Below are 26,586 nucleotides of genomic sequence, written 5' to 3'. Positions count from 1 at the left end.
GAAGGAAAAACAAGGCTGGGTATGGTAGCTCACGCCTGTAACCCAGCAATTTGGCAGGCCGAAGCAGGAGGATCACTTGAGGCCAGGAGTTTGAGATCAGCCTAGGAAACATAGTGAGACCCTGTCTCTACAAAAACTAAAAAAAACTAGTGGGGTCATAGTGGCACATGCCTATAGTTCCAACTACTTGGGAGGCTAAGGCAGGAGGATCACTTGAGCAAAGAAATTCAAGGTTACAGTGAGCTGTGATCAGGCCACTGCATTCAGCCTGGGTGACAGAGCTAGACCCTGTCTCTAAAAAACCAAACTGAACCAAACAGACTATCAGAATGAGGACTTATAAAATTTAAGCAGGTAAGGGAATCTTTGGCAGAAGGGCAAAAATAGAAATCATGCATAAACTTTAAAAAATAGTTTCTCACTGCACCTTAGGGTAAATAGAAGTAGACTTTTATTTTGTTCAAAAATAAACATTCCTGAGATACTTCACTTAGGATAATGTTCTCCATTATACAATTCATTGTATACAAAACACTGTACCCCCTAAAACTATGTTTAAAAAAGGAAAACAAGATAAAGATATTTACATATAGTTCACAAAGTTTAGATGCTATTCAAGAGGGGGGATGAATCTTATGGTCTCCATTATTTTAAAACAATGAGCTCTAAATATATATATTACAAAAGAAAAAAGGTTAAAAACCCATTTTAAGAAAGTAGAAAAAAACCAACTACAGTGTAAACTCCAAAAACATGGAAAGGAAATAATGAAGAGTAAAAGACAATGATAATAGCAAATATTCAGTAGAGACAATCAACAATGTCAGATTTGGTTTTCTAGAAAGGCTAATAGAAGCAACAAATCCCTAACAATACTGTCTTTTTAAAATAAAGAACAAAATAACATTATCAGGAATAAAAAAGTGACATTAGCTTGCATTTTTAAGGGAAGAGAGTATAGTATCAAAAAGTTTATGATAATAAATTTGTCAACTTGGATAAAATAGATTCCTTTAGAAAATAATACAACTTGCCACAACTGAACAAGAAGATATAGAAAATATTAAATAGTTCAATATCTATCAAAAATTGAAAATTTAAGTGAAAACTTCCCATAAAAGAAAACTCAAGGCCCAAATACTACACATAAAAACTCTTCCAAATACTTAAGAAAGAAATAATACCAATCTTACAAAAACTCCATCTTAGAATAGAGAATGACTAAAATATCACAGTTCATTTTATGGGGCCAGTATAATATCCATTTAAAACCTAATAAGAACATTAAAAGAAAAGAAAATTATAGACCAACTTCTCCCATAAATGTAAATGGAAAATCCAAAAAATCCACGAGCAAATCAAATACAGTGATATATAGGAAGGATAATATTTTGTGATCAAATAGTGTTTATTCCAGGAATGAAAGCTTGGTTTAACATTCCAATTTCATTCACTCAATGTACTTGACTATAGTAACCGTATAAAGAAGAAAACCATTTAAATATTTTTTTATTGATACATAATTGTATATATTCATGGAGTTTAACTATTTTAATAAATTCAGAAAAGCAATTTGATAAAATCTAAATTCCATTCATGGTAAAAACTTTGCAAACTCAGGATAAGAAAACTTTCTTAATATCATAAAAAGTATTACCTAAGTCTAACATATTGAAAGGAAAAACAGAATGACTACTGATGGAAAAAATCCTCAAAAAAATACAAGCCAAAAAGAAAAAAATAAATTCAACAGCACATTAAAAGAATTATACATCACAACCAAGCAGGATTTATTCCTGAAATGCAAAGATGGTTCAACATATGCAGATCAAGGCAGTACACCATACACCACAGTAAGAGAATGAAAAAATATACATATTAATCTCAATTGATACAAAAAAAGCATTTGACAAAATTCAGCACCCTTTCATGACAAATACTTTCAGCACACTAGGAATAGAAGGAAAGTACCTCAACATAATAAAGGCCATATATGAAAAGGCCACAGCTAACATCATATTCAATAGTAAAAAGCTAAAAACTAAGATCAGGAACAAGACACAGATGCCCACTTTTGGCACTTCTATCCAACATAGTATTGGAAGTCCTAAGCCAGAGCAATTAGACAAGAAAAAAAAATTTTTTTAAATCCAAATTAGAAAGAAAGAAGTAAAATTTCCTCTATTCAAAGATGACGTGATCTAATATGGGGAAAACTCTAAATATTTCACACACACTTAAACAAAACTCTTAGAACTAACAAGCTGCAAGATACAAAAATCAACACGCAAAAATCAGTTGCATTTCTATACACCAACAATGAACAATTGCAAGAGGAAATTAAGACAGCAATCCTGTCTATACTAACATCAAAAAGAATAAAATATTTAGGAATAAACTTAACCAAAGAAGTGAAATATTTGTACACTGAAAATTTCCAGACAATGCTGAAAGAAATTAAAGACATAAATAAATGGTAAGAAATTCCAGTTTGTAGAGTGGAAGGCTTAATATTGTTAAGATATCAATATTACCCAAGGTGAACTACAGGTTGAATGTAATTTCTATCAAATTCTGAACAGAATTTTTTTCAGAAAATACAAAAATCCCTCCTAAAATTCATATGGAATCTTACAGAACCCCAAATACCCAAAGCAATTGCTATTGGCTGAATTGCAATCACCCAAAATTCATATATTGAAGCCCTGATCTCAGTACCTTAGAATGACTATATTCTCAAAGAGGAACTTTAAAAACGTGATTAAGTTAAAATAAGCCTGTTGATACCTTTATCTTAAACTTCTGGCCTCTAGAACTGGGAAAATAATCATCTGTTGTTTAAGCCACTCAGTCTGCAGTATTTTGTTCTGGGAGCCCTAGCAAACTAGCACAGCAACCTTGAAAAAGAAGAACAAAGTTGGCGGTTTCACACTTCCTGATTTCAAAACTTATTACAAAGCTACAGTAATCAAGAGTGTGATACTGCCATACAGATAGGTATAGATCTTATTTCTTGCTCAAACTACAAAAATTAATTCAGGCAGATTAGCGGGCTAAATTTGAGTGATAAAACAATAAAACTTCAAGAAGAAAAAATAAGAGAATATCTTCATTACCTCATGGTAGGCAATGATTTCTTAAACAGAAGACATAAAACACTAATCATAAAGATAAAAGATTGATAAGCTGAACTTCATGAAAATTAAGAACTTTTATTTCACAGAAGACATTAAGAGATTAAAAAGGCAAGCCAGAGACTAAGAGAAATACTTAAAGTAGATATATCTGACAAAGGTCTTATATAATAAATAAGATTCAAAGCCCAATTTTTAAAATAAGTAAAAGTCTTAAACAGGCACCTAATAAGAAATAGTATCCAGATGGCCAGTAAGCATATAAAAAGGTACATACACATCATTAGCCACCAGGAAAGTGCAAGTTAAAACCAATGAGATACCATTCTACCTCTACGAGATGCCCAATATCTGTAAGGATGTGGAGTAGCTAGAACTCTCATATGTTGCTGGTGGGAATGGTTTAACTATTTTGAATAAGCATATATCCTATGATTTCAGTATGTACCCAAGAGAACAGACTCAGTGTGTACCCAACAGACACTTTTAAGAATGTTCAATATAGGAGAATGGAAATTATAATATTAATAGTTACATGTTGGAATACTATACAGCAATGAAAAAGAATGGATTCTTGCTACACACAATATGGATAAATCTTATAATGTTGAACAAAAGAAAGCAAACACAAAAAGATCCACATAGTATAATTCTACCTGTAAAATCTGAAAACAAAAGGTAAACTAACATACGAAGATGGAGGTTACAATGGCAGTTACCTTTAGGGAACATATTGACTAAAGTGGTCACAAAGGAGCTTGCTGGAGTGCTGGCATTATGCTATACTTTGATCCAGGTGGTGCTTAAATGATTGTTACATATATGACAGTTTGATAAGCTGTATATGTAACTTTCTTGCATTTTACTGTATGCTAAGTAATAAAAGTAAAAACAATCATAAAAAACAGCTCCAAGCCAATCCATTTTGACAGATTCGATGAATTGTAATTATAGGTCCAATGCTTTGGCATTACTGTGAACAACTCAAATTTTCAAGAAATGAGCTCTCCAATACATTTTTAATATGAATATTAAGATATAAACCATTAGAATAGATAGTAATCTTTTATGTACTTACTGCATTCTTTGCAAAGATACATCAAAATATTGACTGTATTAATAGCTACAAAAAAAAGTACCTGGGAATAAATTTAACTAAGGAGGTGAAAGATTTCTACAAGAAAAACTATAAAGCACTGATGGAAGGAATTGAAGAGAACACGCAAAAAAAAAAAAAAAAATGGAAAGATATCTCAGTTTCATGGATTAGAAGAATTAATTAATTAAAATGACCATACTACCTAAAGCAATCTACAGATTCAATGCAATACGTATCAAAATATCAATGACATTCTTCACAGAAATAGAAAAAAAATCCTAAAATTTGTATAGACCCCCAAAAAGAGCCCAAACAGCCAGAACAATCCAAGCAAAAAAAACGCTGAAAGCATGACACGCTGTGACTTCAATATACATTACAAGACTATAGTAACCAAAACAATATGCTGTTGGTATAAAAATAGACACATAGACCAATGAAAGAGAATAGAGAATCCAGAAATAAATCAATGTATTAACAGTCAACTGATTTTTGACAACGGTGCCAAGAATATATATTGAGGAAAGAATAGTCTCAATAAATGGTGCTGGGAAAACTGGATATCCATATGTAGAAGAATAAAACTAAAACTTTATCTCTTCTCTTACACAAAACTCAATTCAAAATGGATTAAAGATTTAAATATATCACAACAATGGGAAAACAAGAACCACATGTATTCAAAATCAAATTTCCATTAACTGCTCAACACTTATGTGCACATATAATAGTAACATTCATCAGGTGTCAGGCAGGTGGGAGGGGATGGGTATATTCACATGTAATGGATGTGGTGTGCACTATCTGGGGAATGGACACACTTGAAGCTCTGACTCGGGTTAGGCAAAGGCAATATATGTGTAATCTAAACATTTGTACCCCCATAGTATGCTGAAATAAAAAAAAAAACCTCCAAAAATATAAGAGCCAATGGAAAAAAAAAGATTTAAATGTAAAACCCAAAAATATAAAACTGCTAAAAGAAAACACTGGGGAAATGCTTCAGGACATTGGTCTGGGAAAAGATTTTACGAATAAGATCTCAAGAGCCCAAGCAATAAAAACAAAAATAGATAAAAGGGGTACATCAAATTAAAAAGCTTCCACACAGCAAACAACCAACAGGATGATAAAACAAACTATAGAATGAAAGAAAATATTTGCAAACAATTCATCCAACAAGGAATTAATATCTAGAATATATAAGGAATTCAGGCTAGGTGCAGTGGTTCACTCCTATAATCCCAGCACTTTGGGAGGCCAAGGCAGGAGTACTGCATGAGGCCAGGAGTTCTCCACAAAAAACAAACAAAAAATTCCCATAAAAGAAGACATATAAATGAAATGGCTAAGAAATATATGAGAAAATGCTCAACATCACTAATCATCAGGGAAATGCAAATCAAAACTACAATGAGATATCTCACCCCCATTAGAATGATCATTATCAAAAAGACAAAACAACAAATGCTAGCAAGGATGTGGAGAAAAGGGAACTCTATTATAAAGTCATGACGGGAATGTAAACTAGGACAGCCATTATGGAGAACAGTGTGGAGGTTCTTCAAAAAACTACATACAGAACTACCATATGATCCAGCAATCCCACTGCTGGGCATATAGACAAAGAAAAGGAAATTAGTATATTGACTAGATATCTGTACCTCCATGTTTGTTACAGCACTATTCAAAATAGCCAAGATATGGAATCAACCTAAGTGTCTATCAACAGATAAATGGGTAAAGAAATGATACATATACACAATAGAATACTATTCAGCCATAAAAACAAATGAAGTCCTGTAATTCATAGCAATATGGATAAACCTGGAGGATATTATATTAAGTGAAATAAGCTAGGACCAGAAAGAAAAATACTGCATGTTTTCACTAATATGCAGAAGCTAGGAAAGTTGATCTCATAGAAGTAGAGAGTAGATCGTTATTAAAAGCTGAGGTCAGGGGAAAAGGGAGAGGTTGGTTAAAGGATACAAAATTACAGCTACATAAGAGGAATAAACTGTGATGTTCTACAGCACTGTAGGGTGACCATAGTTAATAATAATTTATTATATACTTTCTAGCTACTTAGGTAGCTAGAAGAGCAGATTTTGAATGTTCCCAACACAAATGATAAATGTTTGAGGTGACAAATGTCCTAATGACCCTGATTTGATCATTATACATTGTATCAAAACATCATTAAGTATCCCATAAATATGTACAATTTTGCATCAATTAAAAAAATGTTAACTGTGTTAGAGCTCTCCAGAGAAACAGGAGACAGATATAGATATATTGATATAGATATAAAGGAGATTTATCATAAGGAATTAGCTCACATGCTTATGGACAGAGACGTTCTAAAATCACCTTCTGCAAGCTGGAACCCTAGGAGAGCTGGAGGTGTAGTTCTGAGAACTAGAGGGCTGATGGCGTGAGTCCAGTTAAGGGAAGAAGATTTATGTTCCAGTTCAAGTTGTCAGGCAGAGAGATCCAATTCCCCCTTTCTCCTTTTTGTTCTGTTCAGACCCTCAATGCATGGCATGATGCTCAGCCACATCAGGAAGGGCAATCTACTGAGCCTCCCAATTCAAATGCTAATGTCATCTAGAAACACCCTCACCGACAGTGGACACTCACGGGAATGTTTAATCTGGGTACCCTGTGTCTCCATCAAGTTGACACATAAACTCATCACAAGTCTACCCTTGTCAACTTGGCACTCATATGCATCTCCTTAAACCATACCTAATCTCCAAATAAAGACAAAAACAAGGTCATAACTTTCCCTAACATTATACATCTCTCCTGTGTTCAACCAAAAACACTCTAACCCCTCCCCCAGAAGAGGAGGTAAAGTCCTTGAGTGATGTTTACTCTTCTCCTTGATATCCCATAAAAACTATGATGTAAAATTAACAATATTAAAAACTATGACATAAAGTCAAGGTATCTTAATTACATAAGGAAATAAGAAAGAAAACAAACATGTTTCTTACATATGTATACACACATATATTCATAGCAAAATAAGGAGGAAATGTTCATAATTACAGTCCTCATTTTTGTAACTGGTCATGTGGTTGTTGCTGGTATTCATAAATACCTTCTTCCAATACCCGTTCTGTATTCCCTTTGCCTTTGGCAAGCATCTCAGTTGTGGTTCTTTACCTGGTGGGGTGACTCAATCCTTCATTCCTGAAGGGCCTGGGCCATTAGTAGACTTGTCTGGATTGGATTGTTAATAGTTTTCCACTGACCATAATTACAGGGCATGGTAATACCAAGAGACATCCTACGGGACTGCTCTATTCTGGACATACTCTTTCTTACCTCCACTGTAGAGTAATAGTCCAATGTCCCGCCCCCTTGGTAGTCAGGATCAACCACCTCAACCAGCACAGTAACTCCTTCTTTGCCTGTTGATTCAGATGCATGAGGAGCCCAAAGTGGCCAGGTGGCAGCCTTAACTTCTAGTTCAACAGAAACATTATTGTTTCCTAGTGTGAACATCCCTCCCTCTGGAAGGAAGACCGCTAGGCCAGCAGAGCATAAGATCACTGGTACAGGAAGAGAGAATTTTGCTTGTGGGTCACAAGGAGTAATAGAGAGTTGGTGCCACTCCTATTTGGAGGGCAAGCATCATATCAGGGGGTTATTTTCAAGTCTTAAAATCTAAAGGAATTTGCCGTGTTAGGTTTTGGACTTGAGAACTGTCACCCTCCCCTCCTTCCTATTTCTCCCTTTTGGAATGGGAATGTTTATCCTAAGCCTGTCCCAGCAACAAGCACATAACTTTAGTTTCACAGGTTCACAGTGAAAATTTTATCTCAGGATAGATACATCATATCTCAAATTTCACCTGTACCTAATTTAGATATTTAGGTGAGATCTTTTAGACTTTAGAGTTGAGGCTAAAACAAATTAAGACTTTTAGGTCTGCTGGGTTGGAATGAATGTATTTTGCATATGAGAAGGACATGGATTTTGGGGAAGATAGAGGCAGAATGCTATGAACTGAATGTTTGTGTCCCCCCACAAATTCATGTATTAAAGCCTTAATCCCTGGCTGGGATCGGCGGCTCACACCTGTAATCCTAGCACTCTGGGAGGCCAAGGTAGGTGGATCGCTCGGGGTCAGGAGTTCGAGACCAGCCTGAGCAAGAGAGAGAGAGACGCTGTCTCTATTAAAAATAGAAAGAAATGATTTGGACAGCTAAAAAATATATAGTATAAAAAAAAGCCGGGCATGGTGGCGCATGCCTGTAGTCCCAGCTACTCGGGAGGCTGAAGCAGGAGGATTGCTTGAGCCTAGGAGTTTGAGGTTGCTGTGAGCTAGGCTGACACCACGGCACTCTAGCCCGGGGAACAGAGCAAGACTCTGTCTCAAAAAAAAAAAAAAAAAATTTCTAATAAAGTCTGAATGCCCAATGTGATGTATTAGGAGGTGTGGCGTTTGGGAGGTAATTAGGTCTTGCAGGTGGAGCACCCTTGTGAGTTGTTGCCCTTGTAAGAAGAGACATGAGAGAGATGATCTCTCTCCATCATGTGAGGACACAGCAAGATGGCAGTTTCTATAAGCCAGGAAGAGGGAATTCACCAGAACCCAACCACTCTGGCACCGTGATCTTGGGACTTCTGGCTATCACATAATTTTCAAACTGACTTGAAATCTAGCATTTCTGTTTAGAACCTATAATTGATCAGTGCTTAAACGTAATATTTTTAAAGTGTAGTGCGAGACTAAGTAGGAATAAAGCTCACTGTTGTACACATTGTAAAACCATCTCTGTGGCAGTCTGTTCATTTATTCACCAAGCCATCTCCCTTTCCTTCCTGGACACAGCTAGACTATATTTCCTAACTGCCTTTGCAGTTAAGGCATGGCCACAACAGCGTTCTGCCCAATTGACTGTGGGTAGAAATGGCACGTGCCATCTCCAGGCCTGATGTGCCAACTTCCATTCTCTGAGGAGAGACTTAGCGGAGGGCAGGGCCACATAATGACGAAGCCTGGGTGAGGAGAGCCTCTGAGGAAGCTGCCAGGTTAGCAACATACATGCCAGACTATTACTTCAGTAACTCTTATCGTGTTAAGCACCTAAAATGTTGCATCTTTTTTTAAACACCGGCTTACTCAGATTCAACATAAAAGCTTAAAAAAAAATTAACTAAGCAGTAAAATCATGGCTAACACTAAAATAACATTTTTTATTCAGTTTTATAAAGACTGGACATTGGTGGCAAAACACCCTATTTAGTAGGGAGCTCACTGCTTCCTACTGAATATGTCCTTAATCCACAACCTGAGTTAGTACTCAGGACCACACCCAGCTTTGCAAGCAATCATGTCTTGCAAATGTATTTCCTGACTTAAACACTCTGAAGTTTATCCATAGAAGCAAATCTTCATCAGTATTATACGCCAAGACAGAGTGAACACAATGATTACAAAATTGAAGCTGTGATTAGCTGGATTCTTTGGAATGCATCTCTGAGGAATCCTCTGAAAAGACTTTGAACTTTCTGAAGATACTTAGAATACTCTGATAAAGGTCTTCATCAGTGTCTTCTCAAACCACATGGCAGGAGCAGTTAATTAAACACATACATACACACTCTCTCTTTTCTTCTACCATTTTATAAATATGACACAATTAAGGAAGTCACTATGTGTTTCAAATAGCATATAACAAGTTTGTTCAACAGAAGTCTAATGAGATTTTGGCCAGCAATTAATTCTAAGCATTCAGCTCTATAAGAGAAGGCAGCGGTCCATCAGTGACTACACAACTGGGAGCTTTTTAATATTATGCTCTTGTAAGTTCACACTCAGTATCCACCTCTGAGCCTCTGGCATGCCCAGTGAAAGGAAGCTGAAAAAGAAGCTGTAACCAAAGGCTACCTGGAGCTTCACGTGCTACAGAGCTGCATATACAAAGCAGGTGGAAAAACCAGGACTAATCGGCCTACAGCGACTAAGTTAATACACACGGTCCAAGTATGTGTTTATCAGTCGATGGCTCCTATAGGTCAGTATCACCACTGGGGAGGAGCCTCTAATGACCAATAAAAAGACATAGCTGTAAACTGATCTAGGTAAAGTTAGAAAGAAAACTCAAGACAGTTAATACCAAAACTAAAAAAACAGAATCACCTTAATGATTGCAATTTCACCTTTGTCTAAGACCTACTAGTAACATCATAATCAGGTTTTCAGTACTGACAGATTGCAAACAATTAATTACTAATTTCTCTTTGAGGACTTTGCTTTCTTTATACAAACAAATATATTGGGTTTATTATTCCATTTCAGTGAGGAAAAAAAGTGAGTTGATCCACATGACATCATTAATGCAAACGTTAAGGAAAATACAGCAAAATTAGCAAAAGTGATGGAATGACTCAAGTCTGAGACATTATCATAAATAATTATAAATAATCAAATCATCTCTCAGATAAAAGCAGTGGAGTAAATATTAAAATAATGATTCTTGAAATTGGAAAAGAAAAACAGAATTAATATTTGTTTTAAATTTTGGATTGCTATTGCATGCATCACTTTCTCTGATGATATACTTTAAATCCTGAATCAGATGTTTTCAGTTAATTTTTTACTTCCTCATTTTTTCTCAAACAACTTCATTGGGTTTGGGCATTCTGAACTCAGTGCATGAAACATATATGTCTGTTTTAACATCGTTGCTTCTCCATAATGAGAAATAGTCCAATAAGCATCTATATATAAATTGCCATCTGTATATATTATGTATGTAATTATATTGTACATGGATTAGTTATATGTATATCCAAAATACCCTGAGATTTGGAAATCAGGTGCCACCTATTAATGTCCTGAAATATTAATATGCATTTATATTAGTATATAAATACAGTCAAAGAAATACTCATACACAAACCTAATTTCTAATTTTTACCTAAAAAATAGATTAGCATATAACATTGAGTCATGTATATGTGTATATATAATGTGTATACTAAAAAATAACTTTCATGGAATAAAAGAATAAATCATGTATGTTTTCCGTAGAATGTAACCAATTATACTTCATTATGAAACTAAAACTCAAAATAACTAGGATGAGAATAAAGAATAAAATTATAGATAATAAACACTGCAGAAGCAATGAAATGTGGTGCCAGGCCCGGTGGCCTCAGCATCGGAAAACATAGTCCTACTCCCGGGTACGGTAGAACCTTAGAACCTGCTGGCATGTCCAGCAAGTCACAAATTCTTTGGATCTTGGTTGCCAAATTTTTTAAATGAAAGTGCTGATCTCTAAGAAAACTGAAACATCTGTTAACAGTTTACAATTCTAAGAAAAATAGAGAAATCTCAGCCAGCAGTAAGCCACAAAACATAAAAAAGAAATATGGGGGAAACGCAAGGTACTATTCACTTCCCATATATAATACAAATATCAAATTTTAATTCAATCACATAATAAGAATGCATAAAGTCATCGCTCATCACTTTCTAAAATCCCAAACATTTTAGTGAAATCTTCATTTTCTTCAAGTCTCTAATTGCTTTTTCAGTCCTTTCCTACTCTGGCTTCTGCTCTTCTACTTAAAAGAAGTCATATGTAAATTAATAAATGGGGAACATTTCCAGGAAGAGAAATTTCTCACTTCCTATGGATATGCAGGAAAAAGAAGAGCAAGAAAGTTCTCTCCCTATGTAGAGCTGACCAACAGGTCAAACAGGTTAAATACTGGAATAATATATTGCAAAGAAACAGCAAGATAAAAATAGTAACAAATAAAAATTATTCATTCCATTACTTATTAATCTTTATAGACACCTTCCTGTACATAATACATTAATTTACCAGGAGACCCTGGGCATGGAAGTATATTAAATGTATAAATGGCAAATCTATCTGTTGGATGCTTTATTTCCCCCACCAAAAAGAATGTTTCTCAAACTAACACCTAAAAAAAGGCTTAAATAGAACGATCAGTTTTATTATTGCAAAGCAAAATAACTTGTTTCAAATGCAGTAACCCAATTTATAGTGAATATTTACACTACAATGGGTGATCTCATTATGGGTCTGAGAACTGTTCTCTTAAGTTAGCAGAATTTGAAGTTTATCTCTCAGAATTTGAGGTTTACCAAGCTAAGCTGCTCAAGTCTTTTTAACATTTCTTGAATATGTGCTTTTGAATCTGATCTGATTCAAACCTTCAAGACTTCCACTACAAAGAGACTTAAGGTGTATCAAATTTTCAGGCATTGTCTTGCATATGAGAGGGAGCTGGGAACGCCACTGAGATTCAGGACTGGAGACAGGTAAGGATTTTAGTAATGAAGAGCAAGGATAACTTTTGGAACTTAGCTGTTTTTGCAATTTTGGAATGGAATTCTGAAAATTTAAATTTCACTTCAGAATGGAATTTAAAGATCAGTACTTTAGAATGAAACTAAAGAACTTTATCTGTTTAAGTACAAAAAAATAGTCAACATAAGGGTCAATGCTGAAGAATCCAGAGTGAGTGAGTGTGAACCTTATATATGGTAGCTCTTCATTTACATTCAAGAATAACATACGTGCAAGAATCACTTCCTCCGCTGAAAAGAATAAAAAAAAAACCCCAAATATAAACCACTGAAAAGCCACAAAAGTGTTGAAAATAGTATTAACAGGGTCAAAGTGATATGGCGCAAGTAATGCGATTTAGGAAAAGTGTTTTAGGCATTTCTGCTTTCAAAAAAACATTCTGTGAGATCTTTTTAAAAACCTATACTGTTTGAAACTATATTTGCAAACTACAGCAATCCAAAAATCACTTTGCTTTATATGCCATAATGAGCATAGCTAACCATGGATATATGATAACTGATTTAAATATAATTTTCATTAAAATATCTCAATGCACAAACTTCATTAAAATCGAACTAAATGCTTATGCTGTAAAATACAAAAATAAAAGATTGGCACAATGAGAAACACCTATTTATTGTATTAAATAGAAGCCTGAAATGCAAAGTATATATTACAGAGTCCAAGAAATTACATTTCAGATTCCAAAAATGGCCTGTCAGTGCTTTGATGACAAAAACAATGTTTAAAAAGGGTTTTTTTTTTTTCTTTAATTTCTAAAAAGAAGGCAACAATTTGGGGATATAAAATAAGTAAAATCCAAAACTTCTAAGTTGATTCCAAATTCTTTTGAATCCCTAAGGTGGCTGTAAACTGTTTTTAAATGTTCATAGCTTAAAGGAATGTGAATATCACAGTTTATATGAATTTCTGCCTAGGACACCCAGCAACGCTACACAGTAGTTTCATGTTTCCATAATCCAGTCCTAACATTGCCAGTGCTATCGGGACCGAGCAAGGGTCCATCCTGCCCGTTGCTTTTAATTGGTCCGTTCTGAATGGCCAAGTTGAGGCCATAAGACTTCTGCTGACTTTCAAGTTCAACCCCGGTTGGCTTCCTTAAAGCGTCTTTTTTACTACTAGTTGAAACAGGTTTTTCAAAATTTCTGCTGCTTTTGAGGAGTGTGCTGCCAGCATCGCTGCTGTCCGGCTGGGGCGGGTTGTACTGCCTCTCTCTGTAGGCTAAATAAGCTCTTCGGCTCCTGGAGTGCCCTTCGTTACCGCCCGGCCGACTTTTGGGTAAGCCATTCTGCACGCTCCCTTCCACGCTCGTCGGGACGTCGTAGGCGTATTCTCTCAGCACTGTGAGTCTGCTGGCCCGGTGGCCCTTACTTCTGTTTTTATGGTGGCGGCTCGGGTGCACATTTGTCCGAAACTGAACTTCTAAAGGCGCCACGTGCATTTTAATATCATTGTCCATTGAATGTTCTGTCAGACTATTGTCCAGCTGAGGGGTGGAGTTCAAAGGTAAAGAATTGGCGTGGCACTGAGCCGCAGCAGCCTGCAAGTTTGTTAATTTGCAGCCCTGGGAGGAATTTTTGAAGCTTGAGGCACTTTTGTTTGTGCACGAAGACTCTGCACTGCTATTGGGGCACTTGGGTGCCTCTCCGTTCGTCCCACTCGAGTTGGGGGGCTGGACGTTGACTTGCACCGAATACGAGCTCCGTCCTGGGCAGCAAGTCATGATCCACGCAAGTCTGACATCCTCCCTATTCACACAGTGGTGCACCATGATGAACGCACTGAAGCTTAAACACGTGGCTCCAAAAAAGAAGCTAAAAACCAGGTCCAAAGGGTAATACAAAGAAACTGCCAAGGCCCCAAACATCCACAAAGCAACATATAAGACCAAAGTAAGGCCGGCCCCCAAAAGTTGAGAATGAAAGGTGTGTTCATTTTCCAACGCTGATGTAGAAATCAGAGACAAAGACATTGAATCCTGATGATTGATTTCACCATTTTCGTTGGCTGCCAATCTCTGTTGCTCCTCAGTGGGCTCCTTAAGCTCATATTTGCGCTCAGGGTGTCTTTTCAACTGAATAAATATGCTTAGAAAGTACATACAGTTTACAAAAGTGATGAAGCTGGCAGGCCCATAGAAGGCTCCCAAGGAGGGTTCCCACGCCATCCAGCAGCTAGAAAAGACGACAGTAAGCCAGATCAGGTGCTACACACTTCAACAAATTATTTAAGAAATTGCAATAAACCGTAGTGTCTAGAAAATACTTAAAAGAGAAGCAACTGGGTCAGGTACACAGAGAATATAAAATACTCACTAGGGTGCATTTGGCCGACTGCCATAATTCTTAATGTTTGCTGCTGCGGTTATGCCACAAACGATGATGGGGATGCCACCACCAATCAGGTAAAACCTGGAAGGATAACAGGAATAACTGCTCATCATTCTACTTTTTAAGGTATATTCATCACAGCATCTCAGTACTTCAAAAGCCATTCCTTGAAGATTAATTACTATCCTTATTCCAATAGTAAGTTCAGAGTTAACTCAAATTCATTAGAGGCTGCTTCATTCAGAAGCTGCTTCATTAGTGATAACATGTTTTTGTTTTGATTTTTACGCCTTTTTTTAAAGCAGGAGGTAGTTTCCAAGCTGAGGAAAACTGGTCAGCTTCTGCCACCCTGTGGACAGGCAAAGTAACACTCAGCTCCTGTAGGCAAGGTTTTAGCTTATATATATGTATTTTTTTTTCTTTTAGGTGGAATTGACTTCTTTTAGCTTCAGCTGTTGAACTAGTAAGTCAGTCCATTACAGAATGGACTTTAAGATCTCACTGAGCCATAGTTCATGCAAAAAAATGTAACGTATTAATTATTGATTAATGCTCAGCTAAGCCTGTGTGTTCCAGGACCTCTGACTGCTGTGTATCTCATCCCCAGTCAACTGAGATTGAAGCAAGAGAGGAATCTGGACGCCAGTAGCTTCCCACGGAGCAGAGGCCCTCCTGGACCCCTTCCCCACGGAGTGAGCTGGGGAGGGCAAGGGAAATGACGATGCAACAAGAACTGAACAAGGCAGAGTAGTGACTGGTCTTATGAAGAAAAACGTTGTGGCTGGAGCATCTCCGAGCTCTCTGATCTCTCTGAAAAGAACTTTCTGCCCAAGCTGGATACCCCTGGCTAAAATCAGAATCTTAATTTTGCATTGGCCCTTTCTTGACACACAAGCCTCAAATCCTGAACTGGCTGGATAAAGGCACCATCTCTGACACATTTTTCCATATATTGTTTCTCCATCATTCTGGCACTAAAATCCTTTACTATATTAGTATTGCAGAAAAGACAACTAATTACCCTATAAAACTATAACCCTGTCTTCTATTTCACAGGTTAGAGGGAAGGCAATATATGTAACCCTCCCCTTCCTCCTACTGTACTAATTCACATCCGCTTCTTACTTGAAAAGAAAGCATCATGTCCAAAATTAAACTTGGGTTCTCTCGCCCTCTCTGTGCCTCTTCTTTTCTTCCCTGCAACTTCCTGTTATCAACCCTTATTTTGCAGCTTTAAAATCCTTCTCCACTCCCTCTTGTTTTTAGCCTACACAAAACGTTCACATTCCCCCCATCTTCTAAAACTTTCCTTGAACTATCACCTTCTTTCTCTCTCCCTTCTGTCACAAGCTCCTGGAAACACTGGCACCACCATTAGCCTTGCCTGTATCACCCTATTGTGGGGCCACTCCCCCCACCCCCTACGCCCCCTGCCGTGATGCTGAAACTGCCCTCTCTGGGGCAGGAGAGGCTCATAGGCAAGTCCCGCGCCCCACCGGCCACTCGGGAGTGCTGCCTGGGCTTCCTGATGACGCTCAAGGACGTGGGGGAAGAAGGCACCAGCCCTAGAGGGTGGAACCTGCACTGTCTAAAGAAAAAGTGGTCCTTGGGGGTCATGTGGAGACCACATGGAGTTTGGAGCCCAAGCTGCCTTTTCCTCAACGCTTCGTGTTTTTTCTCAGAATCTTACAGGAAGGAACGGCTGCTTGAGGATAGGATTCCCAAGTCTCTTAGCCAAACGTCACCTCTCCTTTGTTTTAACACAAGTGAAGGAGGTGCCAAGTCTCATCCTGCGATGTGAGTCTGGGTCGCCGAGCACCCCCACTGCTGCTTGTCGTCCACGGAACCACTCTCCCCAGAATCTTCTATGGCCTCGGGTGTTCTCTTTCGGTTCTTCCAGTGATTTTTCCACGGCCCATCTACTAAACATTGACATGGCCCAGGGATCATTCTTTTCTTAACGAACTTCTCCCTGGGAGATCTTGTTCATTATCATGGCTTCAGTGAGCACACCAGGAAATGTCTCCTGCCCCGTCTAGACTCTGTCTAGCTTGTCTTCTCTGCTGAGCCCTGGACTTCCAAAAATGTAAACTTCTCACAAGAAAAGAACTGGCGAGCCTACGTCCCCTGCCCCTACCCTCCATGCCTGCCCCTATTTCTTCTTTTCCTGTATTATTAATATTTTAATACTTCTCACTTGATGGAAACACCATCTGCCAAGGCACCCTAGCTGGCCAGAACAGACCATTTGCAGTCGTCTTTAAATTTCTCTGCCTCACGCACCTCTTAAATTCAGGTGGCCATCAATCCTAGAGAAACTGCCTCAAGCCTCTGGAACACGTGTCCTCCTCTCCGTTCTCTACAACATTGTTCTGGCTTCAGTCTTCATGGAGACTGTCGTAAGGACCTCCGTGGAATTCCTCATTCTCCGGCATTCCAATTTATATTCCATACCAGTGCCATGGCTATCCTTCTAAAATGCCACCATGCCAGGCCACTCCCTTCGTTAAAAATCTTCAGTGGCTGCTGATGTTTTAATAGGGTCTCCAAAGGCCCCAACCCCAGCTTTCACCCCGAATTCCTGCTCCCCTGCACCACACACCCTAGCTCCAGCCACAGTGCATTTCCCAAGGCTTCCTCCACGTCCTCCTCTGCTTGGAGTGCTCCTCTACACTTTGCCCAAATCACCACAGGGTTCCTGCCAGTGGTCTGGCACTTCCTAACAGCCCACCATCCCTCCCCCCAAATCAATGGCTCCTTTCTTTGCACTTTCAAAGAACATATCTGCACTGTGCTTCCCACACAGCCTACAGTCAGTTCTTCACGTGCCTGTCTCCTCCCACAGACTGTAAACTCCTCGAGGGCGGGGAGGTCCCCTTAAGTCCCAGCTCAGGGCCAGGTCCGCAGCAGGCATTCAGTAAACTCGGCCATCATTGATAGATTTTTACTCACCCAGCATGATAATCCATTTACAATTTTTCTTATTATAATGGATAGGAAGGACATACTCCAAATCTGTGTACTTCTTTATATAGAATAAGTAAATGGGTATATACTTGAGTAAATTAAAATCTACGACATATGACTTCAAGGAAATAAAAACAGCTGACATTTTCATGGAGCCTATTATATGACCAGTACCATCTTAAGTGCTTTGCACATTAACTCATTAATTTCTCACAACAACCCTGAGGTAGAATCAGCCCCACTTTGGAGGGGGTCTAGGAAGGCTCAGAGAGGGTGCGGAAGTTGACTGAGGATTTGCAGCTGGAAAGACGGCACAACCCAGAATCAAAACCAGGCAGGATGGCTTACAAGTCCATTCTTTCACTTCCCAAAAACTGCCTCAGCAATTTTTTGTAATAATTGATGACTATGCTTCAACTAAAGCAAACAGACTGTTTAATTAACATTTAAGACAACACAACAAACAAAGATATTAGGTACCTGAGCATTGGTCTTGGTGGAGGTGGTGGCTCCTCAGGGTCCTGGCATCTCTTAGCTTTCTTAGTGACTTGTTTATAGATGTTTCGAGCTGTCACTCCCACCCACAGTACTGTGGCAAGGGTGGAATAGTGAAGAATTATCCCAACCTACAAGGAAGATTGAAGAATATATAAACTAAAAGAAAAGAATGTTCCCACCAAGGCTTATCAAAAAGCTTGGTAGGTAACTCTCAAAAGTCTGATTCAAAAGCAAAAAGAAGGTGGTATCCTAGCGGTCAAGGGCTCTGCCTGTTAATGAAACACATGACTTTCATGGACGTATCGCAGATGCCACTCCTCCAATACACAAGCCAGTAGCTGGCTCCAGGAAGCCCACAGGCCACCACTTATACACAAGATGACCCATAATACAGCAAAAAACTGGGTTCCGGACAACATTAAAACGCAAGGTGCCTTTCTCACAGATACAATGTTACAGAGTTCAATTTCTAACTCCCATTTTACGGAGGGACCAAGAGGGCAAGGGAAACTAGCAGATAAAAGCCACAGCACACAGACAGTAAACGCCAGAGCAAGAGACCTGAGTTCTAATTCAGAGCTGCCACATACTGTAGCAGTAGGAGAGCAATATAATATACTGACGGCTAAGAGGGTGAACTCAACAATCACATTTTGCTTGGTTTTAAAACTGGTCTCCATCTCTTTCCTGCTATGTGACCTGAGCAAAGTCATATAACATCCTGGCTTCCTCACTTGGGAACCAAGAACGGCATGAAATCACTGTGAGGTTAAGATGGTCTACATATAGCATTTAGCACATTACCTAGCACCCGATACGCAATTAGCAAAAATAGCTCTATTATTGTTAGATGTTACTACTTATTAGGACTGTGGTTTTGAGGAAATAAGGTGACCTCTCTGAAATTAACTTTCCTCAATTTAATAGGATTATAAATAGCCACCTCTAAGGGTTTTGTGCAGACGGATTGAGCACAATAGCTGGGATATAATAGGTGTTCAATACATATAGGATAATTGCAATATATATAAATAATTAAACCAATGAAGTTTCTTCCAAGACAGGTGATACGGGGCATGTTTATCATACGCCCTGTGTTTGAAGCAACTCTAGTTGAGGATGAAATTCTAGATGAAGATATGAGAGGGGATAAGAAAGGCTTAAAATTTATTTTAAGAAAAATAAAGGCCATGTGTCATCTGAGTATCAGGGATATAATCCACCTTTCTTAACTAATTACTTGCTATCTTTTTGGTCATTTCTTCCCATATAATTACCACACATAAAATTCTATTAATGAAAATCTCCAAGAGAAAATTTCTCGCTCTAAAGGGATAGCTCTTTAATCTCAAGAGTCAAATTGATTGACATTATCAGACCTAGGTCAAAAATGAAAATATGCATACTGCTGGCCAGACTTTATTTTAATGAGACCCAATCTGCAGCTAACACTTGGGGACATGAAAGCCTAAGTCTTATTTTACAGGGGGAAAAGCCAGTACAGTGACTGTTCACATAAACCCAGCAATGACTCCAGAGGTGCTGGGAGGGGTGGATGCAGCTTGGTCAAACTAGAAAAATCAGAAGTTACCTTCTTCTTAAAGAGAAAAGTGGCTTCTTGGTTCCCATTAGTTTTGCTGACTGCACTGTGAAAGCAAAATTTATAGACAGAAGTGGAACAGAAAGCATAAAATAACCCTCTGAGCTATCTGAAGTCATACCAAATACTATAAGTAAAAACAGTATAAATGAATTTGGTGCACAGACGCCAATAAATTCAAAACAAATCACTGAATATTGACTTAAAATGGTTGACTCTAGTAATGTTGGAATTGTCTCTGACACAAAGGTCAAAAGAAGGAGACAGGGCTTTAAAATATGTAAGTTAAAAATATAGGTTAAAAGTATTTTCAACATAGGAGGTATCACACACAGGGTTTTCTAAGGGGGACCACCCCATCTTTAGGCTTTGTAGTGTTTTCTGTGGCATTTCTAAATTTCTAGAAGTGTTCACTCACCGAAGCCTTCCAGTTAAATGATTATTACCAATAGTGGCATTTTAGGAGTCGGACGACATCTGGTAACAGACTTACACAAGCAAATCACGAAATATTACACACACACACACACACACACACACAGATACACACACATACACACAAAAGAAAAAAGGGGGGAATAAAAATCTAGTAGAAAAGGTTTTCCTATATTTTGGAATGTACCTCTTCCTATTGTATTCTCCATCTGACACTTGGTCTACATGAAATACAGCCTCACTATCACATTTTCTTCCAAACAAATCAGAGATCCACATGGAAATTTTGTAGCTAGTTTGGAAGCAAGTAATTCATAGGGCATGTATATGATTAGTTAAATGCAACAGATTATTACCTAAAATGCTACCTTACCTCAGGATACTAATTTCCAAAGCTGCAAAACGGGCATAAAATGATTACCTTAAAGAATTACACTTTAGATGTGTGTTACCTAACTATAAATCTCACATACTGGGGAGTTTTTAAACCACTAATAACCACCAAGAAACCCACAACAGTGCATCCTGCGTAGCAACTGTGCACAAAAAAAAAAAAAAAAAAATGACCTTTACGATTATGATGAATATGGTCATATATAAAATGAATATGTAAAAATTAAAATAATAACGGCTTCCTCTACTGAATTTCTGCTATGTATCAAAAAAATGTGTTTTTGTAGATGATTGCACTTCAACCTCCAAGGATCCATTTGGTCAGTGTTAGTAACTCTGAGAAACTAACACAGAAACTAAGGCTAAGAGAAGTTAAATCATCCACCAGAAGTCACATGGTCTGCAGTAAGGGTGTGATTCAAACTCAAGTCCGCTGGTGTCCAAAGCCCTCGCCCTTTCTGGGATGCTGTACTGGCCCCCACGAAATAGTAAAGAACAGCGATGGGAGTTGAGGGGCCCTCAGAGTCAAACAGACCGACATTTAAACCATGTCAACTCTCTATGACTCCGTTTATGTATTTATAAAATATATGATGAAAAATACCTCTTAGGGTAAATACAAAAGTTAAGCTAACACATCTGTCATAGTTGGCAAGTAGAAAGCTCTTAATATCCACTGGTTAGAGTTTGCCCAGTGCGCCTCACACGTGCCTTTGCAGCGATCCCCTAGATAACAGATCTAAAGGAACCTGAGAGGGGCAGCTGGCACGCTATTTAATAGATTCAATCATGGAGCAGTGGAGCAACAAGGTACTTTAGACAAGATCCGGCTGAATCCTTCACTGCACAGCTAAGGGAATCAAGGACCAAAAATTAACAACCAATTACTTGGCAGCACATCACGAACCAGAACACGGATCCCTTCCAACCTTGAGTCAATCAACGGCCCTTGTACTCTATCATTCAGCGTCTTAGTTCTCCTCCAGCTCCTTTTGCAAAGGAGAGTTAAAGGCTTGGAAAAGTACCTAAGGTGCCACCGGGAACAGATTTAGAAACCAGAGTGGGAAGTACCTGGCTGGTGGAGCCTTAAATAACCTCAACCCATCACTGTGGGGAAGAAACTGCATTAGAATCCATTCACACTGTTGATAAAACATGTGAGCTCTCGAAGGAAGATAAGAAAGACAAAACGGCATGGACCATGGGCATATACAAAACTGTACACATGAAGGCTCAGTTTTAAAGATCAAAGAACCTTAAGGATCATATAATTTAACTAGCCTGGCCCCTTAATTTATAAAAGAAACATCAAGCCCTTACTGGGTTAAGTGACTAGTAATACAAGCCATTCTGGCAGACACAGCATTAAAACCTACCTAGTAGTAGTATCTGGACTCCCAGGCTAGCCCTTTTCGAATTCTACCACTCTCCTCTCAGGGGGCTGGTACCTGAATTAAGCATTACAACGGAGAAGCGAAGCAAGTATCCTCTGAGTCCAGAACTATAAGAATGGGGTTATGTTTTTCATAGAAAAAGGGAAGGACATTGTAAAAACAGAAGAAAACTGACAGTGAAAACATCTGAAGACTTGCCTTTCCTTTTCTTTTGTAAATCTTTAACTAATGAGCATTTGTTCTAGTGGCCCTAAAAACTCAGCACAATTCCTCTTCTTCTCAATTTAGACATGGTATAAAATACCACTGAAGACAATGAAAGGCAGTCCTCTTTACAATGGCCTCTTTCTACCCATTTCCTTAGTGAAATAAATTTATGTGTCTGCTTCATGAAATCAATGAACACTTTTAGACAAAACTGAGACCATTATTAGCAATGTGTGCTGAGTATTTTAGAATCTATGCTCAGAATGGCTCCAGGTTCAAAGGATTTCTACCACTTGCAAACAGAAGCTTCCTTCTGTTCATTCACCCAATAAACATTTGCTCAGCACCTACTATAAGTCAGGCCCTGTGCTGGTCCCTGGATAAAAGTGGTGCATCAAATTGATGTAAGTCTTGCCCCGGCATAGAACTTGGAGTCTGGGGAGAGCTTAGAGTCCAGAGATAATAAATAGTAAACTATAAAGTTTTATAGGCACTGTGGAATTTCAGTAAGGATCACAGAACAGTGGGAGGTGAGGGGCGGTATCTCTGACACTAACAGTATGCTGACACCTACAAGGTAAGTGGGAGCCAGCCAGTGAAGAAGGGGGAAAGAGAACACAGAAGCTCTGTCTCTATACATGTCTTTAGTTTATCCCAGACCCATCATCTGACTTCCTGGAGGTGCCAAACAAAAATCTGTTTCCAAATGTGTAGTAATGGCCTAAAACAGAGAAATACACTACATAGCTGAGAGGTAATTTCATCAATAACACTAACAGTAGCAAAAGATAACATTTATTGAGCAGTTACTATATACCTGGTACCTTTGAGACACTTGAGTCATTTAACCTGCTCAATAATTCTTATTCAAACATACATTTTGAATTGGATTTCAGGTATATAATATTGGATTAATTATAAGTCTTGGGATCATGACACATTCTAATGATTGGGCCAAGCATGGCCTGCCTTTAGTTATTTAATTAGTTATTGTTAATAATATAGTAAGCATTCAAGAATCTACTAGCAAGACAAAAGGTAAGACCTTGACAATAACTTGTATCTAACCATATGACCCTCTGTAACTATCACCCTATATCCTATGTTCATCACTCCCTTGCTTTCTTTTTTATAGACTTTTATTGCACTTACCTATTTTTGTTTAAAGGATGCTGTTTATTTCAGTCATTTTATATCTATGAATGTAATTTATGGAACTTATGTTTTTCATCTAAGACTGATTCATATTCTGCATTGCCATAATTCGTTGGTTTTGGACTCTTGTATACCACAGTTTATGCATTAACACTGTGACAGGCATCTCGGTTGCTTCCAGGTTTTTGGTATTGTGTTTATTCATATCTATGTGCATATTCATATGCACATAGGCAAGGTTGCTGGCTAAGCCCAAGAGTGGACCTAAAACCTATATACTAGCTTTCAGTATATATGAATGCTTAACTTTAGAAGGCAACATCTCCCAGAGTATATCCATTTACATTCCCACCAACTATGTATAAAGGATTCTGTGGGTCCTCATGTTCATCAAAACTTGGCATTATCAAGCTTAATTTTTGCTGACAGAAAAGGCATAAAACGGTAATTGATTATCTTAATTTGCATCTCCATGACCACCTGTTATATTGCATGTCTTTGTACCTGTGTACTGAACCTGTGTTGACTCTTCTAAGAAATGCTTGTCCATTCTCTTGCTACTTTTTCTACTGGGTTGGTGTGGCCTTCTCATTGATTATAGCTATTAATAGGTTCTTTTACTCCAGTGCTGTCAGTTGTGTGTATTGTGACTAGCTTCTTCCAATGTGTAACTTTCCTTTTCACTTTCTTTAAGGAAGGACTGTTAATGAAAACAAAAGTTCTTATTTTTAGTCAAATTTACCTCTTTTCTTGTAAATGCCTTTCACTGTCTTATTTAAGAAATCCTTCCTTATCTCAAGGTCTACATTTTCTAATAAAAATTTTAACATTTTGGCTTAGACATGGAAGTTTTCAAAACACCCAGAAGTGACTTATTTTTTTCATATGGCATGAGGTATAGACTCATTTAAATCCTTCTCCAAACGGATTTCCCCCAGTTCCATTTATTGAACAGTGGTCTCTCTTCCCCAGCTGATGAGGTATGCCCCTTCTGTCCTGTACCAACGTTTCCCATGGGTCTGCCTCTGGACTCTAGCGTGTTGGTTAATTTACCTATTTGTACAGCTAATGTCACACTATTTTCATTTCCATATCCTCATAAGCCTTGATGACTAGTAAGACAGTCTTCTGGCTCTGCTCATCTTTTTCAAGAGTATCTTGGCTTTCTTTGGCCATTTACTTTCATATAAATTTAAAAATCATCTTATTGAGTTTCGTGAAAAATTCTCTTCTTATCTATAGATTAATTTTAAGAGGAACTGCCAACCTTTCTGATATTAAGTTTTCCTATCCTTAGACCCCATATATCTTTCCATTTGTTTAGGTCTTCTTTAATACATATTTTAATATTACCTGTAAATCTTGTCAACTTTTATTATTTCTAGATGCTTGATAGTCTTTAATATTATATAAATGGTACCTTCTCATTAATCATATTTTCTCATGGTTGTATGTCTGCATACTACCAAACACTCTTTGGTAAACTTTCCTATTATTTCTAATTATGTATGTATAAATTACTTCATTTTTCATATAAACAATTGTATCATCTAACAGCAACTCAATTATCATTCCCAATTCACAGGTTAGAAGACTGAGATACAGAAAGATTAAATATTGAAATCAGGACTGCAGATGTCTGCACTCCCATGTTATCTCACATTACTCAGAATAGTCAAGGAGAAACAACCTATGTTCCTCCTGTGAACAACAAATAGATGAAGAAAATATGGTATATACATAAAATGGAATATTATTCAGCCATAAAAAGGAAATCCTGTCATAGTCTACAACACAGATGAACTTTGAGGATGTCGTGCTATACTTAGAAATAAGTCAGTTACAGAAGGACAAATGTTGCATCACTTCACTTATAGGAGGTACCTAAAGCAGTCAACCTTGTAGAAGCAAAGAGTGAATGGTGGTTGCCAGGGGTGGGCAGGAGGAGAGAATAGGGAGTTGCTGTTCCCTGGGTACAGAGTTTCAGTCATACAAGAGAAAAAGTTCTAGATATCTGCTGTATAACATTGTGCTTATAGTTAACAATATTGTACTGTATGCTGAAAATTTTAAGAGAGTAGATCTCATGTTATGTGTTTTTTAACCACAATTTGAAAAGAAAAATAAAAAGGTTAAATAAATTGCCCATAAAAACAGCTAGTATATGGAGAACTGAAATCCAAATTCAGGCAGTCTGAACTCTTAATTACTATTTTACACTCTTTGTTACCATGCATATGGAAAACAATATACAAATACAAAAATAAAATTTTACATATTTTCTATTCATATATTGACGAGTTTCAGTTTTTTATACTTATACTGCAAGAATAATGTTCACTAAGGCTACATATGAAATAATTGATTTGAAAATAATAGTTCAATATATTTCAATTCTTCATATTTACCAAACCTAGTAAGTTTCCTAATTTTACATCTTACTGTTAAATCTTTTTCTAATTCCTATTATTCTATTATCATAAAATGTCATTTATCTTTCAAAGTCAGGATTTTATAAATTTTTTAAATTAAATATTAGGCATTGTAACAGACATAACAAGTAACACTGAATTCCCAATGATAAGGAGACAAGCTGTTTAAGTTATATATTCAGTTGTAAAATAATTCAAAATTTATGGTATACTGATAAATTGTTTAAAGTGACAGACATTAGATTTAACTTTAATTAAAGAAAAGGCTTTAAAGAAACATCCTTCCTTTTATAATTAATGAGACATATAAAATATTTTCTAATACCAATATTTTTTCCATTTCCATTTTTCACTCTGACTTACTGCTTGGCAGACGCTAGCATTTCTGGTTTGGGTTATTCCTCCCACAAAGACCACACAGGTCAGGAAAATGTGAAAGCACAAGTTCACAAGCATGTGCCAGCTCTTGAGACTGATTCTGATCAAACTGTTTAAAAAAAAAAAAAAAAAGGAAAATGTTAATATTCAGTCTAGTACATTTGAAGTAGGACATTATGATGTTCATTTACA

At 37.4% G+C, this 26,586-nt stretch overlaps 1 protein-coding gene across 1 annotated transcript in view; it reads right to left on the bottom strand.

The window, feature by feature from the left end:
- Positions 1-13,199: 13,199 nt before the first annotated feature.
- Positions 13,200-26,586, bottom strand: part of ADGRA3 (adhesion G protein-coupled receptor A3) — a 113,341-nt gene continuing 99,954 nt past the window's right edge. Inside the window, exons 16-19 of the mRNA XM_069495362.1 lie at positions 26,380-26,503; positions 18,383-18,528; positions 14,921-15,016; positions 13,200-14,779 (exon numbers count right to left, since the gene is read on the bottom strand). Of these exons, the coding sequence (XP_069351463.1) occupies positions 13,537-14,779; positions 14,921-15,016; positions 18,383-18,528; positions 26,380-26,503 (1,609 nt within the window). The 3' untranslated portion in view covers positions 13,200-13,536. The remainder of the gene's footprint in view (positions 14,780-14,920; positions 15,017-18,382; positions 18,529-26,379; positions 26,504-26,586) is intronic.

This window comes from Eulemur rufifrons, chromosome 19 (assembly GCF_041146395.1).
Source record: "Eulemur rufifrons isolate Redbay chromosome 19, OSU_ERuf_1, whole genome shotgun sequence".
NCBI lineage: Eukaryota > Metazoa > Chordata > Mammalia > Primates > Lemuridae > Eulemur > Eulemur rufifrons.
Note: the sequence above shows the minus strand (reverse complement) of the source record. Positions and strands in the feature narration are given on the sequence as shown.